Raw genomic sequence first — 23,297 nt, 5'->3', positions numbered from 1 at the left:
TGGGTGTGAAGCTGCGGTCGTGCTAGAGAAAGGGAGAAGAACTGGGAAGCCGGGGGGAAAATGGCAAAAAGTAATTGTAAACAAGTGTCACAGGTCAAATGGGACCCTTGGTTTGAGTCTGGGCCCCTCCCCTGAGCTGCCTGGTGAAAGCCACAGCCTCTCCCCTCCCCTCCCCTCGGCTTCCTCTCCCGCAAAGCAGGCCACATTCCTGGCACGGTCTGTGGGGTGAGTACAAGAGCAGACTGGGGTGTGTCCTTACGCAACACTGTCCATCACTCTGCTGTCCCTCCCTAGAGAGCAGGGGACAGGTGGCCGTGGTGGCCCACGGACCTTTGCCCGTAATGAACAGGCCCCGATGGATGGGCCGGGGTGGCCTCTGTGGTGCACTCCAGCCCCAGCGCCCCTGCCTGGGGCGAGGCAGGAAAGCCCAACAACTGCATGACCTACAGGCTGGGGGTCATTGTCCTTCCAGTCACTTTAGCTGTAAAATGGGGCTGATAATTCCTGGAGCTGGGGTGAGAATTGAATAGGAAAGGCATGCAGGTGCCTGCATGGTGCCCAGCGCACCCTCAGCCCTTCGGCATGGTGGCTGCTGTGCTCGGGAGCCAGGCGTTAGGTAGCTGAGGGGGCTAAGAAAGGACCAGGAGCTAAAAAGATCCAATTACGGGCTTTTATTCGAGGTGGGACAGTGAGATCCAGCGGGCAGAGTCCGAGCTGACTACGGCAGCAAGGGAAAAGGTGGGAGGGTTTTCAAGGGTGTATAGCAGACCCCTGGGGAGGGCTAGTCACCCTGCTGACCTGTCCCAGGTGTCCAGGGTACAGGTGTTTGCAAGACAATGTCCTCTGCTCAGGGATGTCTGATTCAGAGACAGAAAGTCTGGGAGATTTATGGGCCTTGTGCCTCGGAGAAGCTGGAGGGAGAGGGGATGGACAGTGAGGATTCAAAGGCTTTCCAGCAGGATGCCTGTGGCTATGCCTCAGTTGCTTCAGGTATTCAGTGTGTGACGAATGCCTTCTTTGTTGGAGCACAGGGGGTGGCTTAGGTCCCCCGTGTCCCAGTACATTGTAACACTAGGCAGGAAAACAGGCTTGCTTCCTGTTTTCAGACCTTTCTGTGCCCCCTTGACAATAGCCTTCCTGTAAAAGTCTTGTTTGGAGAGGAAGAGATCTGTCATGGAGAGGAAGCGAGCCAGGAGGGAAAGCTGCAGCATCCCCGCTGCGCTCTCCCATGAACTTCTGTGCGTACCCGAACAGCATCTACCACCAGGGATGGGCGCAAAGACCAAAGGAACTGCCCCTGCCACCAGGGACAGTCTAAAGACAGACCTGATCAAATGGGGTCAGGGAGACGTCTCCACAGTGGCCCCGCTGAGGGCTCAGGCCCCACCCCCAGGTGCCATGGGAGCAGAGCCAACAGGGGCAGTGGACCCTGTGGAATACATGCTGGAGGGCTGCTTGGAGGAGGTGATACCTGATTTGGGCTTAGAAAGATGAACGTCATTTTTCCAGGTGGTAGAAGCTGGTGCTGCTGGGAGAAGGGCCCGTGTAAAACAGGTCTGGAAGCTGCCTGTATGTGGCCTTCCCTAGCAGAAAGAGCGCGGGGCAGCACAGCAGGTCCGCAGCAAGCATCTGCAGTGTCAGCGACCGTGCCGAACGCTGCTGACAGAAAGGGGAACGAGAGAACAAGGCAGGCATTTGGGGGGCTGTGGGGAGGATGAGAGGGCGGGGGGTCTGGGTACAAGCCCCTGGGGAGGAGCGGGCAATGTGCCCAGGGTCCCACAGTCTGTTGGGGACAGGTCTTCCTTCCAGCAGCCGGAGGCAGGATGGGCTGGCCGAGCAGGCCCTGGGCGTCAGGTCTGGGGTTGCCCCTCTGGGGTTGACCTGGGGTTGTCAGGTCAGCAAGGCGGGTGTGACCAGCGTGGAGTGGAGCTCTTCGGGTGACGTGTTTGTTCGGTGGTGAGCTTCTCGGAATTGGGGCATTGCTTTCACTTTTGTTTCCTGTAACTTCTGAGAATAGAAGAGGTTCTGGTTTGTGCACCGACACAGCGGGCGAGTGGACCTGTGTGGCTAAGAGCACCTGGATCTCGTTCCCGTTCAGCCAGAGGACGGTTCCTTGGTAAGCTGGGGAGGGTAGGAGCCCCCCGTCTTCTGTCCGCACAGCAACTCCCTGAGACAGGGACTGTCGTCACCCCTTTAGAGATGAGGGAAAACCGAAACTCAGCCTGGATTTGCCCCCAGGTGTGTCTGAGGGCTTCCTCCCTCCCCCGTGGCTGTAAACACGAGAGGAGAGAAACGGCTCAGATGGGTTCACAAAACTACCCCCCCCCCCGCCCCTACTCAGCTCGTGGTCCTGGTGTACCTGAAACATGGCTAGGGACCCCAGAAAGAAGGTGGGTGTTGGGGTGACTTGGAGGAAGCAGAGGAGGTGGAGGAGGGCAGGTGAGTCAGAGCCCCCCTTCCTGGTGGCCTGGCTGCCCTGAAGCTGCCCCGCGGGGCTGCTGCTGAGATTGATGGGGGAAAAGGGTTTCTTTTGAGAACTCAGGAATCTGAGAGGTTGTTTCTCCCACCCTGTCAGCTCAGTGCTGGGCCCTGTGGGGACACGGAGGCCCTGAGCGGGGAATGACCAGCCGGGGGGACCATGAGAGCAGACTGAGCAGGAAGATGGCCGGGCTTTGCTTCCCTGCCTGTGGCTGGAACTCAGTTCAGGGCCGTGGGGTGCGGGGAGAAGTGAGAGGTGGCCCCAGGAGCAGGGAGCGAGGAGGGCGTGCTGTCTGACACCGGCTCTCATCTCAGCCAACCAACTGTGGGCATGACTGCGAGCAGAGGAGCCTGAGCTTTGCTCTCGGTGTTACACCGGCAGAGACAAACCTGGAACCTTTTGCATTATTAAAACCACATTTCCCTCCCAAAATACCAGCGTCAGAAGGTGTTGACCTTGACTCTGCCCTCCAGGAGCTGCGTGACACTGGGCAGGTCACTTCCCTGAGAATTATTTGTTCCTACTACTCACGCATTTTATTTATTTATTTATTTATTTATTTATTTATTTATTTTTTTTACCCTCACCTAAAGGATATGCTTATTAACTAGAGAGAGGAGGAAGTGGGTGGGGAGGAGAGAAACATGGATTCACAGGGAAGTATAGACCAGTTGCCTCCCGACCGTGCCCCACCCAGCTACCGACCCGAAAATAAGTATGTGCCGCACTCGGAATCGAGCCCCCAGCCATCTCTGGTGTAAGGACGACACTGCCAGCCGCTGTAAAAGTCTCGGCGTCAGTCATTTCACGCGAACCTGCAGGCTCTGGTGGGAGGGGGACAGTCGCTGTTTGTGTACGGGCGTGTTGCTCACAGGGGCTCGTGGTCTCCCGCGCGTCTGGCTGGGTTGTGTAGCCTTTGCGGTTTTAATTTTTTAGAGGTCCGATCAATCGAACTCTCCCTTCGTGGCTTCCGGGATTTGTGCCTTGATTAGAAATGTTTCCGCAACTCAGTGTTAGTTTTAACATTTCTTCCCCCACATTTGTACTTTGTTCCTTCCGGTTCACTTTCAGATTCCTCTGGGATTGATCAATCCATCAACTGATCGGTTTTGTAGAAGCTTTTATTTCTTCTTTTTCCTCTCCACTTCCACTTCTGTGACTCCATCTTCATCTTCTTGCTAACGGGGGACACACTCCGTGGGTGCCCACAGCAGTCAGAAAGAGCAGCACCCTCCTGTGCCGGCACAGGAGCCTCCAGGCAGTGCGGGCAGCACCCTTAGCCTCGGTGAGCAGCAGTGGGAGGGGCTGGAGGGAACTGGGCAGGAGCCCCAGACCTGGGCTGGCCGCTCTGGGGGAGGGGAGGCTTCCAAGTGTCCTGCTCAAGGCCCCCCCATCATCATCATATTTTAACAGAAGGACCCATATTTTTTTACATTCTGCTGTTCCTCTTCCTCCTCATATGAAAACATCGTGGCTGCAGGAAGGAGACGGGGGGAATAAACGGAACTGCCGGAAACGTGACGGGACTGTCAAGAATACATTAAAGCAGTGGGGTAATTTGTGAGAAATCCAAGTCCTAGTTTTATCTGTTTTCTTTTTTTTATTTTTTTAATATATTTTATTGATTATGCCATTACAGTTGTCCCACTTTTTTCTTTCTTTTATTCCCCTCCCACCAGCATACCCCCTCCCACCATCATTCCCCCAACTTAGTTCATGTCCATGGGTCGTACATATAGGTTCTTTGGCTTCTATATTACCCACACTATTCTTACCCTCCCCCTGTCTATTTTCTACCTACCATTCATGCTACTTATTCTCTGTACCTTTCCCCTTCTCTCCCCGTCCCCACTGATAACCCTCCATGTGATCTCCATTTCTGTGATTCTATTCCTGTTCTCGTTTGCTTAGTTTGCTTTTGTTTTTGTTTTAGGTGTGGTTGTTATTAACTGTGAGTTTGCTGTCATTTTACTGTCAATATTTTTTATCTTCTTTTTCTTAGGTAACTCCCTTTAACATTTCACATAATAAGGGCTTGGTGATGATGAACTCCTTTAACTTGACCTTATCTGGAAAGCACTTTTTCTGCCCTTCCATTCTAAATGATAGCTTTGCTGGATAGAGTAATCTTGGATGTAGGTCCTTGCCTTCCATGACTTCAAATACTTCTTTCCAGCCCCTTCTTGCCTGCAAGTTTTCTTTTGAGAAATCAGCTGATGGTCTAATGGGAACTCCTTTGTAGGTAACTCTTTCCTTTCCTCTTGCTGCTTTTAAGATTCTTTCCTTATCTTTAATCTTGGGAAATGTAATTATGATGTGCCCTGGAGTGTGCTTCCTTGGGTCCAGCTTCTTTGGGACTCTCTGAGCTTCCAGGACTTCCTGGAAGTCTATTTCCTTTGTCAGATTGGGGAAGTTCTTCATTATTTTTTCAAATAAGTTTTCAGTTTCCTGCTCTTCCTCTTCTCCTTCTGGTTCCCCTATGATTCGGGTGTTGGAACATTTAAAGATGTCCTGGAGGTTCGTTCCTAAGCCTCTCCTCATTTTTTGAATTCTTGTTTCTTCATTGTGTTCCAGTTGAATGTTTATTTCTTCCTTCTGCTCCAAACCATTGATTTGATTCCTGGTTTCCTTCCCGTCAATGTTGGTTCCTTGTTCATTTTCCTTTATTTTGCTTTTCATAGACTTCACTTTTTCCTCTATTTTGCAACCATACTCAACCATTTCTGTGAGCATCCTGATTACCAGTGTTTTGAACTCTGCATATGATAGGTTGGCTATCTCTTCATTGCTTAGTTCTATTGTTGGAGCTTTGATCTGTTCTTTCATTTGGGCTTTTTTTTTTTTTTTTTTTTTTGGTCTCTGCATGCCTGTGATGTTAGTAAGGGGCGGAGCCTTAGGTATTCACCAGGGCGGGGCAACCCACAGAGCTGCATCTTAGCACTGCCTGTTGGGGAGGGGTCAGAGAGGAAACAATGCTGCTTGCTGAGCTCTCGAGGGCTTTCAGTCACCCCCTACCCCCGGCTACCACAAGCAAATTGGGCCCTTCTGGTGCTGATTCTAGGTGGGTGGGTTTATGTATGATTTAGGACCCTGTGGGTCTCTCTAACAAACTCTCCTGTGAGGCTGGGAGTTTCTCCTGCCACCTCAACCCGCACAGGTTTTTATAGTCAGAGGTTTGAGGCTTTGTTTCCCCGCACTGGAACCCTGGGTTGCACCGTCTGTCTTACTCCCCAGTTGTTCTTCCCCATTTACCTGCACTGAAATGTGAGACCACCGAGTCAGCCAGCCACGGTCTCTCCCTCCCCGGTCCTCGAGACGTCACCTTGCTGCAAGTCCTCTGCACCCTTACTGCCAGTCTCAGCCCCTCCTACTGGTTTGGATGAATGTTTTTTCTTTAACTCGTTGGTTGTTGGACTTCCATATGATTGGATTTTGTGGCAAGTCTAGTTATTTTTTTTTAATTTGTTGTTACCCTTCTTTTGGTTGTGTGAGGAGGGGAAGTGTATCTACCTACGCCTCCTTCTTGGCTGGAAGTCCTAGTTTTATTTGTTTTCTGACAGAAAGAGCTTTTCATCAAGATCGGCAGGAAAACAAATGGAATTACTCAACTGCCAGTGAATACGGCCCATTGATGGGACTCCCCTGAGGACTGAGCCCAGCTGTGCTGGTGGATGGAGGGACCCAGAGACAGGAGGAGCAGCAGAGAGTAGACAGGGCCCTGTGTTCACAGTCGCAAACGGCGCACACCTCACTCAAAGGTTATTGGGAGAATATGAGTTATAATTTATAGCATTATGGGGGTAAAGCAAAGACCACTCACGTAAGTCTCCCTTATTGTTAGCGATTATTCTACCTATAAGTCCCTTTGCTATAGTGTCAGGCAGGCCTCAGGAGGGGCTGAGAAATGCTGTTTGCCTTCTTAAAATAGTGCCTAAACTCAATCAACCTTTGTTTTCTTCCCTCGTCTCCCAAAGCAAGACAGTCACAGACAGAACCGAGAGAAGCCCTCCCTGTGGAAAGATCTGTTTCAATCAAGATAGTTCATAGAATAGAAATGATCCAGCGTGTGTTTCCCCAGTGAAGGCCATATGACTGGACTGCCTGCCGTTCACCTCCCCTTCCTGTGTGGGGCCATTTCGGCCTCAACTCAGACCCATGGTGACAGTATCGCCCCATCCCCAGGGGTCAGGCCAACGTCCACACTGACACTTCCTCAGAATGAGCCTTCAAGTGCTGAGACCACACTCATCCGTGCATCCTGCACATGGCTTCGTGGACAAAAGGAAGAACTGGGCGGGGGGGGGGGGGTAGAAAGGGGGTTCTACAGAAAGTAGCTTCCCAGGGTGATCTGATCACAAATTCCCACTGGGAGGTCACGGTGGGTAGTCACAGCCCAGACACGTAGCTTTTTAGTAAAAGGGTTACCTTTTCCTTAAGCAAGCCCCGTCCATTGTTTCTGTGCATCTAGGTTCATGCACCTATGAAATAATCACCCTCAACAGAGCGGATAATCTTATTAACTCTCCTGCACTCCGGTCCCCACCTTGTTTTTTCCCATCTTCCTTGTGTCGTTCTCCCCCGCAAACTTCAAATGCATAAAAGAAAGTGCAAACGGTTGTTCTCTAGAGCATTTGAGAGCTTGCTCAGTTTGTCTCGAATAAACTTTTCTAGAAATTAAAAAAAATTACTTCTTTGGCGCTCTCCCCTATGGGAGCCTGCCCATGACTTTCTTCCCCCACAGGTGAGCATCTCCTAAACACTAAGGGACCCTCTGAGACTTGTTGCCAGGGGAGCAACGGGCATGGCAGCATCTCCCGGGATAACCCCGTGGCCCTGTCTCCAAGTTCCCTTTTCTCTGACATCCCAGTGAGCTACGGCAGCGTTGCCTGGGCTCTCCTGTTGCTTCTTCTGTCCTAAGCCCTTCCTTGTTTCATAGTCCCCGGCTTTTAAAAATGTACTCTCAAAACCTTTTCCTTCCTTCCTTCCTTTCTTCCCTCCTTCCTCCCTTCTTTCTTTCTTTTCTTCTTCCCTTTCTGTCTCTTTCTTTCTTTCTTTCATCTCTACATTACTGCCTTAACAAGGAAAAGCATTCCGGCACATGCTACGACATGCCTGAACCTTGAGGACATTGTGCTAAGTGAAACAAGCCATCACAAAAGACAAATACTGTATGATTCCATGGAGACAGGAAGCGGAGTGGCCGTTTCCAGGGACTGGGCGGAGGGGGATGGGGAGTTCCGGTCCAGTGGGTACAGAGTTTCTGTTTGACAGATGAAACGAGTTCTGGAGACTGGTTGCACACCAGCGTAAATGTACTTAATCCTGAGCAGCACACATAAAAACGGTTAAGATGGGAAATTACATGCTGTGCGTTTTTACCATAAGAAATTTTTTTACCCGTACACCAGAAGTTTGCAGGTTCAATTCCCAGGTAGGGCACATAACTAGGTTGCTGGTTTGATCCCCAGTCAGGGTGTGTATGTGAGCAGCCAATCCATGTTTCTCTTTTACATCCATATTTCTCTCTCTCTCTTTCTCTCTCTGCCTTCTTCCTCTCTCTAAACATATCCCTGGGTGAGTATTAAAAACAACCGTGAAGGAATTAAACAGGGCAGAAGGAGAAATAAACTCATTCTGCCCAGCGTGCTTCCAAGTCGCTTCCTAAGCATTAGCAGTAGGAAGGGAATGGACTAGTAAGTCACAGGCCTGGTCCCGGCCAAGGGCTGAGCTGGCTACTGCAGAGGGACTGTGCCTTTGAGTGGGAGGGGCACACAAAGGCCAGGGGGTAAGAGGCAGGGAGGCAAGTGCCTGGGGCATTGTGGAGGGACTTGAGGGATAGATCTTTAGGGCCCGCTTCCCATTATCTGTCCGCAGACTGCTAGCAGAGATGCCTGGGACAAATCAATACTGACCTGTCCTCTGGTTTTAGTAGGACAGTCTGGGGAAGGTTCAGAGAAAATTTCTTTAGGGGACACGTTCACTCAAACTACAGTGAGTGAAGGAGTGGAATGGCTTCATTGGTAATGTACTATTTTGGGGCTTTGGTTTTGGGGTGGTTTTTTTTTTTTTTCCATTTGTATGCTGATTTGGGAGCTCTGATTGCTCATTAGAAGAATTACAAGGTTAAATGACGTCACATTGTTTATTTCCTATTTTGCATGTGAAAACCCTTCTCTAGGGTACTTATGTATCCTTCTTTCCTAAGAACCCGGGAAGACGAGGGTTCACCACCGCACCCCCAGCCTAGTGCTGTGGTGTTTGTGAGTTCACACCCACGTTGATAAGTGAAGGAATTTTCAATCTTATTCCTGGAATCAAAACAAAAAGAAGCTCTTTCTGCCTTAAAGGGGCATGAACAACTAGATAATACCTCATTATAATTCTGCCCCAAACCTAAAGTGGTGGGTAATTCCCCATCTGGACACGGATGGGGAAGGGCTGGCAGGGTGGAGGGTAGGGGGCCGGCGCGTTCCCTGACATGACCACCAGGCACCTCCAGCCTGATGTGATCATTCACTGCAAGGAAGGATCGGGAACGAGGTTTGCCCACCTCTGTTTCAGCAGCAGAGAAACCAGGGGAAGCAGTGCCTGAGCCTTGAGGGGAAAGGTCACTAAGAGGGTGGTGACATGCTCGAGTCCTGCAAAAGCAAGAGAGGAAGGGCAGTCCTTGGCTTCACAGCCCACAGGACACGTAGTCTGCCTTTTTTCAAGCAGCAGTGGCTCTAATGTCTTAAAAGCCAGCACTGAGCGTCTGCTGGGGCCACAGGCACCGGTGAAAAGAGCGCGTGGTGCTGCGTGTGACAGGGCTGGGGCTGCCTCTGACTGTGCTGGGAAAAGATCAGGCTTTTCTGTCCCAGGTTGGCCACGGAAGGGAACCCCTCCAGCAAATATCTGAGTGGCAGCAGCGGGCCCAGCCAGTCTCAGGGAACACTAACGCGAACGAAGCACAGGGCTGGCAGGGCAGGCTTCTAATGGAGATGCTGTGAGGAAACCTCTGGATTGGGTGCCAGCTGGACCACACCTTTGGTGCTTTCCAGAATAGTCAGTTCTTCGGTTTGCTTATTAAGAAAGAACAGTGTGACTTTTCAAAATGGAAATCCTATCAAATATGCTTAACCCTCTCATCTTGGTTTGCTTTTCAGTTATAGGGCTGCAAAAGGAGAATTTCTTTTTACTACTGTGGATGCTCGGTGCACTCTCAGGTTTTGAAGGTGGATTTCTGCCCCACTGGTATTCGAAACAGAATATATACTGGTACGGAAAGAAGCCCAGTGTTAGCAAAAGCTATGGGTGTGGCAGATCTGATTGTAAGAATTATCCCACGAATGGTGACTACGGGAGCGTAGCTCTAATAGAGCCTACAACCACCTCCTAAGTTACAGAATTAGTAACCTAATGTGCGCTCCTGGCCGGCTGGCTCTCTTGGTTAGCGCATCATCCAGATACACCAGGTTTTGGGTTTGGTCCCCGGTCAGGACACATACCAAATGCAAGAAACCATCAATGAATGTGTAAATAAGTGGAACAATAAAGCAATGTTATTTTCTCTTTCCCTCTCTCCCCCTCTTCCTGCCTCCTTTCCTCTCTCTCTCTCTACAATCAACAAATCAAAAATTTAAAAATAGAAAGGTTTTTAAATAGAGAGATCTGTTTATTTAAGAAAGAACTGATAAGGGATGCATGGACAAAACCAAGGGGGAGGGTGGAAGCAAGGGAGGGAGGTGGGTTTGGCTGGGGTGCGGGGGCAGTGGTGGGGGGGAAATGCAGACAGCTGTAATTGAACAACAATAAAGTAATTAAGAAAAATAAAAAAGACAACCGGGAAGTAGAAGATAGAAGAGGCAGACGCCCTCCTATCCTGTGAGGATACATGTAAATGGGTGCACTTTGTTTGCATAAAAGTGTGGCTTGAGGTGGGGAAGAACCTTTACGTGTCGATACGCTCTGGCCCAGTCATTCTACACCTAGAGTTATCTCGGGGCAAGGAGTCTCAAATGCAGGCAGAGTTTTAGGTAAGAGGAATGTTTTTGCACTATTTTCATCAAGAATTAGAAAGAGGCTAAGGCCCAGCAGTGGGGGAGGACAGCTGAGGGGACTGGGCACCCTCAGGAGGGCCTGGCCCCCGACAGCAGGGCTCAGGGATGGGGCAGGGGTAGCAGGACCCCAGGCCCCTAGGGGACAAGGACCTTGCAGAAACAAGGAGGGTGCAGGCTTTGGGAAGCGACAGCACCAGGAAATGTATCAAGACAGACACGGGGGCATAGGGTGCAAGGCAGTTTTGGAGTGAGAAGGGTCACGGACAAATAAACAGATGCACACTAGTGAGCACGTGGTGTATCGGAGAGAGTAGAGCGTGGTCCCCACAGACGTGGGGTCCGGGTCGGAGGGACAGGGGTTCAAGTGCCCGCTCCAGCACTGCTGTGAAAACTTGCGTTAACCTGAGTTCAGGTGAAAACCTGGACTCGTGGTGGTTCCCTCCCCAGTCAGACGGGAGGCACAGCGGTGCCCACCCCTCGAATTGGGTGCGAGTCCTTGGTGAGGGATCTAGGGAGGGGCCCTGCCATAGATCACGGTCAATGTTAATTTTATCGCTTTTTAAACACAAATGTTCCAGCCTCGAGAAATCTCCGAAACATTCCTTCTCATCTTTTCTTCCGAGTTTGGTTTTGTTACCTCTCAGATGTCTGTCTCCTGTCTGGGTGTCTTCTCCTTCTGTCCCTACTGAGAGGCAGGAGTGCGCTGGAGGGAGGTGAGCGACTTCTCTGAAAGCGCAGCGGGCAGAGCGACACATTGGATTCAGTCCACTCGGCACCTGTGTCCATCCCAGAGGGAGCCGCCGGAGACCCGGCCCCTCGCTGCTCCCTGTGCCCACAGCTGGCTCACATTCCATCCACAATTTGTTTTCTCTTCCCCAAGGGTGAAGCACCGCCTCCTTCCAGTGGGACACCGACGGGTGGGCTGAAGGGAAAAGCTCCGCGATCCCACTGCTGACACCATGACCTCAGAAGCTGGCAAGGTCGACCCAGGTAGTGAGCGCCCTCTTCCCTGGCTGGTTCCTACTCGTGACCTAGAACTGAGGGTGGTGCTTCCAGGCTGAGTTTAACCACACAGGATTCAGGAACCTGGAAGGGGGCTGATGAGGTACCCCGAGCCCCCAACAGGGCCAAGGGGAGTTCCCTCAACCCAGAGACTGTGGGGGACGCCCTGCCTGGTTCTGCCCTCAGGGTGCTCACGGCCTCCCTTCCCCACTCTCATCCAATGACTCCGAAGAGGCCAGCACAGCCCGCAGGCAGTTGGGAGTCTCTGGTCCCCTCTCCCTGGAACCTGCTATTTCCAGATGGAGGCCTTCCCTGTCTGCAGCACCTCCACCTGCGCAGCCGTGTTAATGCCCAACCTGTGCTGCCAATTGTAAACACCAGCTTAGCAGTATGACTGTCTCAGGCAGGAGCTGTCTATATGGATCTCGATGGGTCTACAGAGGTCAGCTTTGTTATCTGCACCCCGCCCCCTCCCCCATCAATACATACACAGATTGAGTGGTCTGGGTTCCCTCCTTCTAAGACCTGGTTTCCTTTCTCCCTATGAATGAACCAAGGAAAAGAACAAACGGCCCTGCACCCACCCAGATCAGCACTGCACTGCCGTGCAGCCAAGCCTCCCTCCCAGGAGGGGCCAGGGGGAGAAATTTCTTGTTGATGCTGCCGGAGAAGGGAGGGGAGGACAGATCAGAAGCCAGGGACTCCTGAGCAGACTCTGGGATCCCAGAGGGAGGACTAGAGCTGGTGGATTCCTGAGAATGTATGAGATGATCTCCTGCTGAAGACATCAGCTAGCGAGAGGCCACAGGTGCCACTGGGGAGGTGGGTGCCCTGTGACCCACCTGGAGGGGACAGAGGTGATATTGATTGATCGCAGCATTAGAGCTGAGGTCTAAACACCTACTTCTCTGATGACCCCCCTCCAGCACTGACATGTGCAGCCAGTGGGTTGGGAGTCGTGTTTCAGTGTGAAAGGTCACGGGTTCAATTCCCCGTCAGGGCACATGCGTGGGTTGTGGAATCGGTCCTTGGTCCTGGTGTTAGTGAGAGGCGTTCAATTACTTTTTTGAGAGAAACATTAACCTCCTTCTCCTTCCCTTCTACTCTCCCTAAAAATAAAAAGGTAAAATCTCACAAAGAAAAGGACATCCCCTCTGCCGCCCGTCTTGGGGCTTCTGTGAGTAGCAGGAGGAATCCTGTTGGCAGGGTAGTTTCACTGAAATCAGTGGTGTGGGGTCCGAAATATGTTTAAATTAAAAAATAAACACAGGTATACTACAGTGCAGAATGAAGAAATCACATGAATTTTAAAACATAAGGAGGCACCAAATTAACGTGAAGAAGTGTCTGACATTGACCTCGGATTCAACCTCGGAGCTCTCTGCTTGCTTGCTGACTTTGGGCCTTCACTTACCCTGACTTCCTCTTTCTTTCTCTGCTGTGGGAACAACGCCTCTTGTGTGAGTGTAGCAGGAAACACACCTCTCCTCGCGCCTCTGCACACACAGCACACACACTAGTCCCCAGCCTCTCAGCTGCTGTGGCACAGTCCCCAAAGCCCTGAGAGCCGCGCGATTTTGGCATCTCAGCTGGGCAGCCATCTCGCTCTGCGCTGACGGGAGACTATTGACGGGCGCTACCGGATGTATCCCATGTAAGGTGCATGAGACTGGCTTCACTGCCGCAGCAGGAATGCAGTTGTCACTGGGTGCTGCCCAGGCCCTGCTGGAGGCGCTACGTCATACGCCACGTGCACCCCAGACTCTCTTCTGAATGACCAGCGAGTCCGGATTCCTGAACACATCGAGATCCCAGGGATCAGACGGCTAATCCCAGAGGCTGGAAGACCCAGATCGCTGTGCTGACAGGGCCGTTCGCTGGGGAGCCTCTGCTTCCTGGCTTGCAGAGGGCGACTCTCCTGCTCTGTCCCCCCCATGCTCCAGGCTTGTCCTGTGTGCACAGGGTGGGGGTGTGGGAGGGGGTGAGAGAGAGAGGAGAGATCCCGTGTCTGTCTGTCTTCCCGGAGGCACACCAGTGACATTGGTTATGGCCCCACACATATGACCTCATTTAACCCTAACTATCTCCTTAAAGGTAATTTCAAAACAGTCACATAGTGGGAGGGTCCGGGCTTGAACATAAGGATTTTGGGGACACAGTTCAGGCCATAACACCACATGAGCCATCAAAAGTACCTTAGGTGACAGCAGCTCAGGAAGGTTAACATTTAACCACCTGATTTATACTCAACACCATTTACATTCTACCACGATTTTTTCTCACCTTATTCTCTTTTGTGTCCATCTAGAGAGCGAGGGCTTTCTTCCTGCCATTGAGTTTTTACTGGACTTGACGAACATAGAGAAACTGCAGCGCCTGCTGAGTGGTGAAGTCTGGGAGAAATTTGTGGGCGCGGCCAACCTGCCCAGGTAACCTCCGGGAGACGCCCGTACTGTCACCAGATCTCCCCCCGATGTAGCTGACTCTGCCAGGCACACCTCCTTCAGGCAGGATCCTGTGGTTGGGGTCGAATATGTTTCTTCTCAACAATCCGTGGGGAAGGTTTCCTCCATGCCATTCGTAGGCAGTGGATGGCCTCAGGTTGACAAGAGACGAAACCCGCAGGGGGAAGGTTTCTTAATGACTCACAGTCTTATTCATCTGTTCAGCCTCATTGTGAGGAGAATAAGATGATGCATGTAAACTGTTTACCCTAAGGACTGACACATAGTAGGTGCTCAATTAACTTGAACTTTTAGAAAGATTGTTGGAAAACACAGGGGCCAAGAGTCTTCCTCCTGGAGATGAGAGGCAAGCAGGACTTGCTTGGGGACAGGCCTTGTACATCCTGGTGCATGTGGTGTCCCTGGGGGTTTGGCTAGAGGGCGCTCTCGCCCTCAGTGAGGACTGGTGCACACGGTGCGGGGGGAGGGGGGGGGGGGGGCGGGGGCGGGGGCTGCTGCTGGCTCAGGCGGCGGAGAACCTGGGAGGAGCTGGGCAGAGCTGGTTGAGTCCTGACTCTCTCTCGCCCAGCTCTGGGACTTGGGCTCAGGTCATCTGACAGGATTGTGGTGCACTGCGGGGTCAAGGGTGAGGGTGCAAGCACACTCATCCTGTCCAGGGGCCAGAGAGACCTGGACCAGGCTCAGGGAGGAACAGGGGTGGGGGTCCCGGTGGAGGACCAGTAGGAAGGAAGACTTGGCAGTGGGGCTGGGACTACAGGGAGGCTGCTGAGGCACGTAGGGCAGAAACTGAAGAGCCAGGGGCCCTGTGGTTGTCTGTGCATGGGAGGGGACATTTCTTCCCTTCCTGATTTGGTCCCCTCACTGCTGGGAATAGAGGGCATGGGAGACAATGTCCTAGACAACCTGCCTGGACGCTGGGGTCCTGTCTGCCAGTGGGGACCCTCTTCTGTTCTGTGTGGTGTCATCCCTGACCAGGGGAAGCAGAATGTGTGTCAGCTTCTAATATGAGAATGCGTGGCTGTGGCCGTTGTGTAACTTGAGTGATTCCAATGGACTTGCAAGTCCCCACCAGAGAGGAAAGTGCCTCTGGCCCCACTCGTCCCAATGCAGGTGTCAGGCTTAGCTAGTCATATATGTGGTTCGCAAAGTCCCTTGTGTCTCTTAGAGGCTCCATGAGCTTGGACATGGCCTTGATATGCACACACGTGAAACCACCATGAGTGAAGGTGTGAGTTAGGCTGTTGACACCTGAGAGGTCGGGGGTGCTGGGTGGGGGGCTGGAGAGTCCAGTGGAACCAAGGTCAATAGGAGATCTCCAGCTTCCCTCTCAACTGAGGCTGTGGCTGGACCCAGTGACCTTCAGCTGAGAAGGGCAAATGGCATCAGCCTTGGCAGAGAGCAGATGCCAGGCAAAATGACCATTAAGTTCCCTTCTAGTTGTGAGTTTAACTGTTTAATTCAAAGTTCCCCAAATTGCCACAATGCAAATGGGAGGGCACAGTCCCCGATACTGCCCTTCCTTTTGACACCACTCTCAGGTCAACAGCTTCCTAGAAGGATTCAGAGCACTCACTAAAAGCTGTCACACCCGCAGTTAGTTGGTGACAGAGAAGGACACAGGTCACAGCTGCAGGAGAGAAGCCTGGGGCAGAATCAGGGAGGGTGTGGCATGTGAAGCCTCCATTGTCCCCCGGGCACCTCACCATCTCACATTCAACTGTGACTATACGCACGAAGCATTGCCAGCCAGGGGAGCTGGCTCTGGAAAAGAGTCATCATTCCGACCCTTGTTAAGATGTAGGGAAGCTCTCACCCAGGCCCACGGCAGCACCTGTCCCAACTCTCACAGCAGAGGAGAAGGACGGGGCTCCACTCTGAATGCAGCAAAGACCGCTGGGGCTTTTGAGCCAAAGAGCAGAGTGGGGGGACGGTGGGTGGGAAATTACTAAGAGGGGGTGTCATGGGGCCAGTGGACTCTTGCTAAGCTTACCTAACAGGGTCCTTGCTATAGGCAGGTCAAGGACTGAGGCACCAGAGTTGGGGAAAGAGGAATTGATCAGCTATCACAGGACATCAGGCATCAAAATTGGGAGACACTCCCTGACCTGGCTTAGCAGGATTCTTGCTAAGTCAGAAAGATATAGGCTGTCAAGGATAGAACATGGAAGGCCAAGGTCAAGGCCTAGTTGAGAAGAGAGCTCAGAAGAGCCCAATATACATTTGGCAAAGGGTCTTTCTCACCCTGAGCCTCAGTGAGCAGAGGGTTCCTGGGGCTGATCGCATGCTGCCCACATGGCTGACCTGAGTCTGCAGCCCCTCCGGGAGGCCTAACGGATGTCTTTAGTTTCTAGTTCCTTCTTAGGGCACAAGTGATACCATGTGACCCAAAGCCTCCATCCTACATCACCTTGTCAGACTGCCCAGTGGCCACATGCCAGGCACACAAGGGTTCCGATCAGTCAGGACACTCTGGGGACCCAGAGTCTAAGGCTGAGGGCAGACCTCCCTGTGGTCGGGTTCCGTGTGCCCCGCACTCTAGGGTTCTGCGAATGAGGGCGTCTCGGTTCCTACCCCACTCTCCCTTCTTCGCCCTCGGAGTCCCCGGTGCGCGATCACTTAGGGGACGATAGGTCGACCTGCCCTTGAGTGAGAAGCCACCTTCACCAGCAACTTCCCGCCTCAGAGCATGCTAGGAGGACTCTCCCTTATCTATCCCTGATTGAGTAAGTCCTGTGGAGCATGTAAAGGTACAAAGTACGTGTTTAATGTTGAAAGAAACAACTCTTCATTTGTCCAATCTTTTCTGTTTGGTTTATGGTCAGAGCTCTGTAATTGTGCGAGATGGACCTTACAGAGCTGATTTATAGAGACGTGAACTGCCTTTCCTACCTTCCCCCTTACAGGCGTGAGGCGGATGCGCTATATGGAGACTTGAAGCAGCTGAAAGGCCTCATGGCCATGGAGGACGAAGACCTGCTGTCAGATGACCGGATGCTTAGGGAGATGGTTCGGAAGGAGTTTCCTCAGGTGGAGCAGGAGCTCGAGGAGTGCATAGCGAAGCTCCACGCACTGGCAGACAGCGTTGACAAGGTGCACAGGCGCTGCACCATCTCCAGAGTGGTGGCCAGTTCCACCGGCGCTGTGTCCGGCATTCTGACCATTGTTGGCATCTCCCTGGCCCCCGTGACAGCAGGGGCCAGTCTGGTGCTTATGGCAACCGGGGCAGGAGTTGGGACGGCAGCCACTGTGACTGGCGTGTCCACCAGCATCGTGGAATACGCAACGAACAAGTCAGCCAAAGCAAAAGCCAGTTGTCTGTTGTCAACCGCCACCCACAAAGAGACCGTGGCCATGGATGTTGCAAGTTACAGTGCTCCCCTAATTGTTTTCTTAGTAGCAAAGTGCATCGAATCCCTGCGGGCCATTGTGAAGAACGTCCGTGCCTACAAACTGGCCAGAGCCAACCCTCTCTTAGCAGCAGAGGCCAAGGTTCTCATGACCTCAGGGAACATCCCAATCCGAAGCAGCCTGCAGGAAGAGAAAGCTTTCGGGGGCACCGCTCTGGCAATGACCAAAGGCGCCAGGGTGTTCAGTTTGGTCACTGCAGGTGCCTTCCTTCTGGTGGATGTGTACTACACTGTGAAGGAGGCAAAGCACTTGCATGAGGGGGCAAAGGCACAGTCAGCCGAAGAGTTGAGGCAGCAGGCCCGGGAGCTGGAGAGGAGCTTGAAGGAACTCACCCAGATTCACAAGATTCTGCAGGATTTCATGTGCTGCAAGGATGACGTGAGCAAGAGCGTGAGTACTGGGAGGGACTGAGGGGGAGGGTGCAGGGGACTAGCAGGTGAGCAGACACTGAGTCAGGGACCTTGGGGACCACGGGTGCAGGTATACAAGCTGGAGAAGTCTAAGCGGGCCCTGCAGCAGCTGGTGGAAGAGATGAAGACCCTGCTCGAGGAGCTGGAGGACGAGCTTCAGGCCGCCGAGGATGCCAACCAGAGGCTGAGGGCGAACCTGCAGGCCATGAAAGCCCAGTTCCAGTGGAACCGGCTGGGCTGGGATATGTGGAGACAGGAGAAGAGGCAGCTGGTCAGACAGGTCAGATGTCCCTACAGCTCCCACTGTAGAGGGACCGCCCACATTTTGGCAGGTGTCCTTTCTCTCCTTCCTCCACCTGGGTTGTCCAGGGCTCCTGAACCATTTCTTCTAGTTCTCTGTCCTCTGGAAATGTGGGGAAGTCGTGACTCTATCAGTGGTTTCTTGTTCGGTAATTCTCATTTATGAGAATGTTCATAGATCCCAAGAACTGGGCCGAAGCCACCTGGGCTCCGAGCTGCAGTCGGGTCTGTGTGTGGTCCAGCCTCTGGAGCTGCCAGTGTCTCCCCGCAGGTGCGGGAGATGGAGGCAGAGCTGGAAGATGAGAGGAAGCAGCGTTCTATGGCAATGGCCACGCGGAAGAAGCTGGAGATGGACCTGAAGGACCTGGAGGCCCACATTGACTCTGCCAACAAGAACCGCGACAAAGCCATCAAACAGCTGAGAAAGCTGCAGGTGATGTCAGCCCGGCCCAAACCAGATCTGGCCGGACTCGGTGGCCCTGGGCTCAGCGTGGGGCTGGGACACTAGTGGGGTGGCCAGTGAACGCCAGGAAGGGCCGCCCTCTGCTAGCCAGGGAAGGCCTTGGTGCCCTTAGCCCATCTCATGATGGAGACTCAGGCTAGAGGCTGAGGGGAAATAGTCTGAGAGCAAACCTCTGAGTCCACTGAAGAATGAAGTGTGTGCACCCAGCTCTGCATGGAGTTGGGGGGTAGTCACCTAGTGGCGCATTTTCAGGAGAAACCTGCTGTGGCCCCCGGGTGACCCCGTGCAGCCTAGTGGGCGATGATGGAAGGTTGGGGCTGAAGGTTCAGAGGAGCAGCCGGAGCGGGGACATCCTGGGATATTCTCACCTGACCCCTACTTAAGGAGTGACAAATTAAAGGATCTGTGAATTATCATATCATACCCAGCAAATCCATGGAAATGAGAATAAATATAAATCTCCATGTCTGGCGAGGTCACAGGGTGCAGATCTCCCGCTGGCCGGTGGCAGTCTCCTCCTAGCATCTGGCTGACACTGACAAGCGTCTCAGCCTTTGACACTGGGGGTTGCGATGTGGGATTTCATGTGAAACAACAGCAACAACCACAGCAACCAAAGGCTGCTTGACAAAGGTGTTAGAATTAGAACACACGGCAGGAGACTGACAAAGGAAGGAGTCGCCCTCCCTGTGGTCGGGAGGACCTGGCAGGGGAGCAGGCGTGCCCTGGGATGGTGCAGCAGTGCGGGGCCCCCCCCCCCCCCCCGCCCCGTGCCCAGGGAGCTGCAGGGAGTGGAAGCCACGCCACTGCGGCCAGTGCTCACACGCCCAGAGTGTGCTTGTAGATCCTAACGGCCTAGAAGTGCGCAAATGGAGGAGGGCACAGGACATTTTGCTTTAGCTAATATTTTGCCCTTTTAGTTAAGCTGGTTAATGGTGGTGTCAGGGTGAAAAGCAGCCACAGGCTCCTGTTCGGGGTTGTCCCTGGAGGGTGTAGGACGGTGGCTGGCGGGGCAGGTGAGACGTGGGTGGCCACTGTGGTGATTGTGCCAAGTGTCTCCTCCCGGCCCCCAGGCCCAGATGAAGGACTACATGCGCAAGCTGGAGGACAGGTGCACCTCCTGCGAGGAGATGCCGGCGCAGGCCAAGAAGAAGAAGAAGCTGAAGAGCATGGAGGCCGAGATGATTCAGCTGCAGGAGGTGGTCTGGGGCCAAGGGGCGGGACACTCAGGGTCGCTGCCCTCTGGTGGGAGGGGCAGCTCAGGGCCTCCCCTGGGCCACCATTGGGTGGGGACAGAAACACAGTAGTGGAGCTGCAGGGATGAGTGGGGGTGGCTCTCTGTGACAGAAGTCCCCTCAGGGCTTCACTAAGTAGCAGGGCTCCCTGGAATGAAAGGAGACGTGTGTGATCACCACCTCTTGCTGGACCTAGGCCTGGAGAGGAGGGGTCCCTCCCAGACTCCTGTGCCCTGAGTGTCCCCTTGCCTGTCACACTGGAGGCACATGCAGAAGCAGTCCCCAGGTTCCAGGCAGTCAGCTGCAGTGTGAGGTTATAGCCATTGAGTTCCGTGGCCAGATGTCCAAGCACGTTCTCATCCGCTCTGAGGTCCTCAGAGAGGGGGACACGTGCTGGGTGTCATTTTTCAGTAGAGTGATGAGGACAGATCAGAGGGGAGCCTTCTGAGACCAGGACTCTGGCCAGCAGGCCACCTCCCCAACTTCCCCAACATCCCTTTGACCTCAGAGGCGGTGGTGTTGGATGCGAGCGCTGTGGTCCCTCCTGGGATACTGGAAAGGGCAGCTTCGTGGCAGGGCCCAGATACCCCTGTTCACTCCTTTGCTTCCTCCCTGCCAGGTGAAAGCCGATCTTGAGAAGGCCAAGCAGGCCCTGGAGAATGAGCGAGGGGAGCTGGTTAACAAGGTGAAGGTCCTGCTGCAGGCCAAAGTGGACTCAGAGCACAAGTGGGAGAGAGTGGAGGCCCAGCTGCAGGCGCTGCAGGTGAAGTTGCAGGAGGGAGAGCCAGAGTGCAGGCACCGGGGCCTGGGCGGGGCTCCCTGCAGCCACTCCTCCCTGGTGGCCCAGTTCTCCAGCACGGCTGCCCTTTTTCTTCTTCTTCTTTTTCTTTCCGTTGTTTTTTCTTCTTCTAGTTTTTAATTTTAAAAAATCCTTCATTTTGAAAGAGTTTTAAAATACCGTTAATGCCAGTATAATACCGTTATACCTTGAAGACAAGTACAAAATTGACCAGTTTATTTTTTTAACTGCAACAACTCGCGCCCCCACTGTGTGCGCAGCGCTGTTCTGGGTGACATCACAGGGATTCTCAGACTCAGAAACAGGACTTCACTTCCTGAGAGGGTCAGGTCACCCCGTCCAGAGAGGAGAAGCACACAGTCGCCATTCTTACTACTGACCTGCCCCCCACACCCTCCTGGCTCATGGAAAAGCGAATTTCTGCCAAATTCAGGATGTTTCAATGAGCTCAACCCCTATTTCCTTAAAAATAAAAAAGCAGAACTCTTTTTTGTTAAAAAATAGAAAAGGAACAATTTTCCACAAAAGGGCAGTTTCTGTTTTTAGTAAGTATTTTTACATATCTTGCTTTCCCGTAGCTTTTCAGTCTCCTCCCTCCAATATTGCCATTTCCTGTCCAAGGCAACGCACGGCTTTTTACGCTGTTTTTCTTTTCCTGAGAAGAACTGCTGCATGTCGACAAGACATTCCAAAGGCCTGTGACAAATAGTTTTAACAGTTTAAGGGAGAATTTCCTACATTACCTTGATGCAGTCAAAACCTAAAGAGCAGATGCACTAAGACAACTATTCTAAGTGTTTAAACAAATTTGTAAACTGTCGTTTATTTTAGAAGATTTCCCCTTAGCCCAAAATTAATGTGTTTTAAAATTTTGGGGCCAAAATTTACAAAAACCTTCTCACTTCAACCTAATAAAAGTGATATCGGGAAAATATTCAACAGGATCATGTCTGGTTTACTGAGTTCAGATTCTACAGCGTCCCCAAGGCATGGCGATGTGGAAGACAAGTGGGCTTTGCAGGTGTGACCTGACGGGGCAGTGTCCGTGCCCAGCTCCCAGGGAGAACGACAGGCCCCTGCCCCGGATGCTGTGGGGCTGTGGGAGGACAGCTACACCCAGGCCCCCAGGGCCGCAGGGAACTCTGGGAGCCACTGCAGTGGCTGCTGGAACTTGGGCCTCTCCTCTCCTCGGGGTCCGAGGCCCAGCAACAGGCCATGCCGGCAAAGAGGTCACCAGGACAGGTGACAGGTTGGGCTGTGGGTCACCATCTCTCAGACATGCGGTCGTCTCAAAGGGGACGGTGTCCACCCAGGGCATTTGGCCCAGCGTCATGAGCTCCCACGGCATCATGCCGAAGGCCCACACATCACTAGCGCTGGACATCTCATTGAGAGCCCGACTCTCCAGAGCCACCTTCCAATGGCCGGTTCTCCTCGTGCCCCAGATGTGACACTCCATGGGGAGCAAGTGTCCGGAGAGGGGACTGCTGGTGGTCTTCACCTGCAGGGCGCTGAGCGTTGTCAGCGTCTGCTAGTATGCATGCTGCAGAAACACCTTTATTTTATTTTTTTAAAAGATTTATTTATTTATTTAGACAGGAAGCAAGGGAGAAAGAGAGGGAGAGAAACATCAATGTGTGGTTGCCTCTCTCACGCCTCCTACTGGGGACCTGGCCCACAACCCAGGCATGTGCCCTGACTGGGAATGGGGAACTGTGGTTCCCAGGACAGCACTCAATCCACTGTGCCACACCAGCCAGGGCTGTAGAAACACTTGCAGATTCCCCCAATGCATTTAAGGCAATGCATTGGCCAATGCAATGCAATGCAGTGGGCTTTCGTCCTTTTACAAACGCAGGGGTAACAGGAAGATTTCTGAGATGAAGACTCGCAGCTTCCAGCTTTCAGAAAGCATCATTGTCCCTGAATTCCAGAAGTTTGATCTTTTACTGTTTCACAAGTGCTTGTTTTTCTTTATGTGGATGTTTTTCATCGATCGAAATCCCATGGGAAATACACCCCAAAGCACCTTCCTGGAATATGTTGTCAGAGTTCTCCCCTCCCTACATTGCAGGAGCTAGCACAGGAAGGACCCTGAGACAGCTCTGCCGTTGCTGGCAGGGGACTACAGGGTCCTGGCTGCCAGGCAACACCTTTTAACACTTAGGTAGCTGGTAGGCAGGAGGGGCCAGAAGGGAAATAAAGGCAGGGCCCCTGGCCATTGCAGTCTAACAAAGAACTTCATACAGGAGGCCTGAAGCAAAGGAAGAGGAGCCTCACCCGTGACCTAGCAGTCCTGAGCCTGGTTCCGTTAGGATGCCAGGCATTTGGAACAACTCAAGGAAACTGATAGTGGGGAGGGAGGAGCCCTTCAAAGTCTGCGTGTGTCATCTCTTCTAGTGGGAAAAGGAAAACCTCGAGGCTGTGTATTGATCCCAAAGTGTAGAAGGGAGAAGGGGAGGGGTCTGCAGTGCCCAAAGAAAGGGGCCATAAACCATTCTGGTTAATTGCCCCCTGTCACATATGCAAAATGAGCAAATAGAGTCGAGCAAGATAAGATTTTGGGCTGACAGACCCCCACACACGTACCTAGGTTTGAGAAGTGCCATCTCTCTGGGAAAGCGGCACCACCTGTACCTGCCAATCAAAATGTCACCTCTTCACCCAACCCTGCCAGCTGTGTAACTCCTCAGAACAAAG

General features: G+C 52.7%; 1 protein-coding gene across 2 annotated transcripts; it reads left to right on the top strand.

Moving 5' to 3' along the window:
• Nucleotides 1–1,264: 1,264 nt before the first annotated feature.
• On the top strand, nt 1,265–21,535 carry LOC112321914 (apolipoprotein L2). Of its 2 annotated transcripts, XM_024579528.4 has the most exons (9): nt 1,566–1,687; nt 2,018–2,116; nt 11,396–11,505; nt 13,826–13,946; nt 16,886–17,780; nt 17,871–18,080; nt 18,372–18,533; nt 19,637–19,762; nt 20,418–21,535. In XM_024579528.4, the coding sequence occupies exons 3-9, from the start codon at nt 11,475–11,477 to the stop codon at nt 20,715–20,717; spliced, it is 1,845 nt and encodes a 614-aa protein (XP_024435296.2). In that variant the 5' UTR covers nt 1,566–1,687; nt 2,018–2,116; nt 11,396–11,474; the 3' UTR covers nt 20,718–21,535. The 2 variants fall into 2 exon arrangements, with proteins under 2 accessions (XP_045043022.2, XP_024435296.2); XM_045187087.2 differs by lacking the exons at nt 1,566–1,687; nt 11,396–11,505 and adding an exon at nt 1,265–1,464.
• Nucleotides 21,536–23,297: the final 1,762 nt, after the last annotated feature.

Source organism: Desmodus rotundus, chromosome 3 (genome assembly GCF_022682495.2).
Source record: "Desmodus rotundus isolate HL8 chromosome 3, HLdesRot8A.1, whole genome shotgun sequence".
In the NCBI taxonomy this organism is placed as follows: Eukaryota; Metazoa; Chordata; class Mammalia; order Chiroptera; family Phyllostomidae; genus Desmodus; species Desmodus rotundus.
This window is presented reverse-complemented; position numbering and strand designations above follow the sequence as displayed.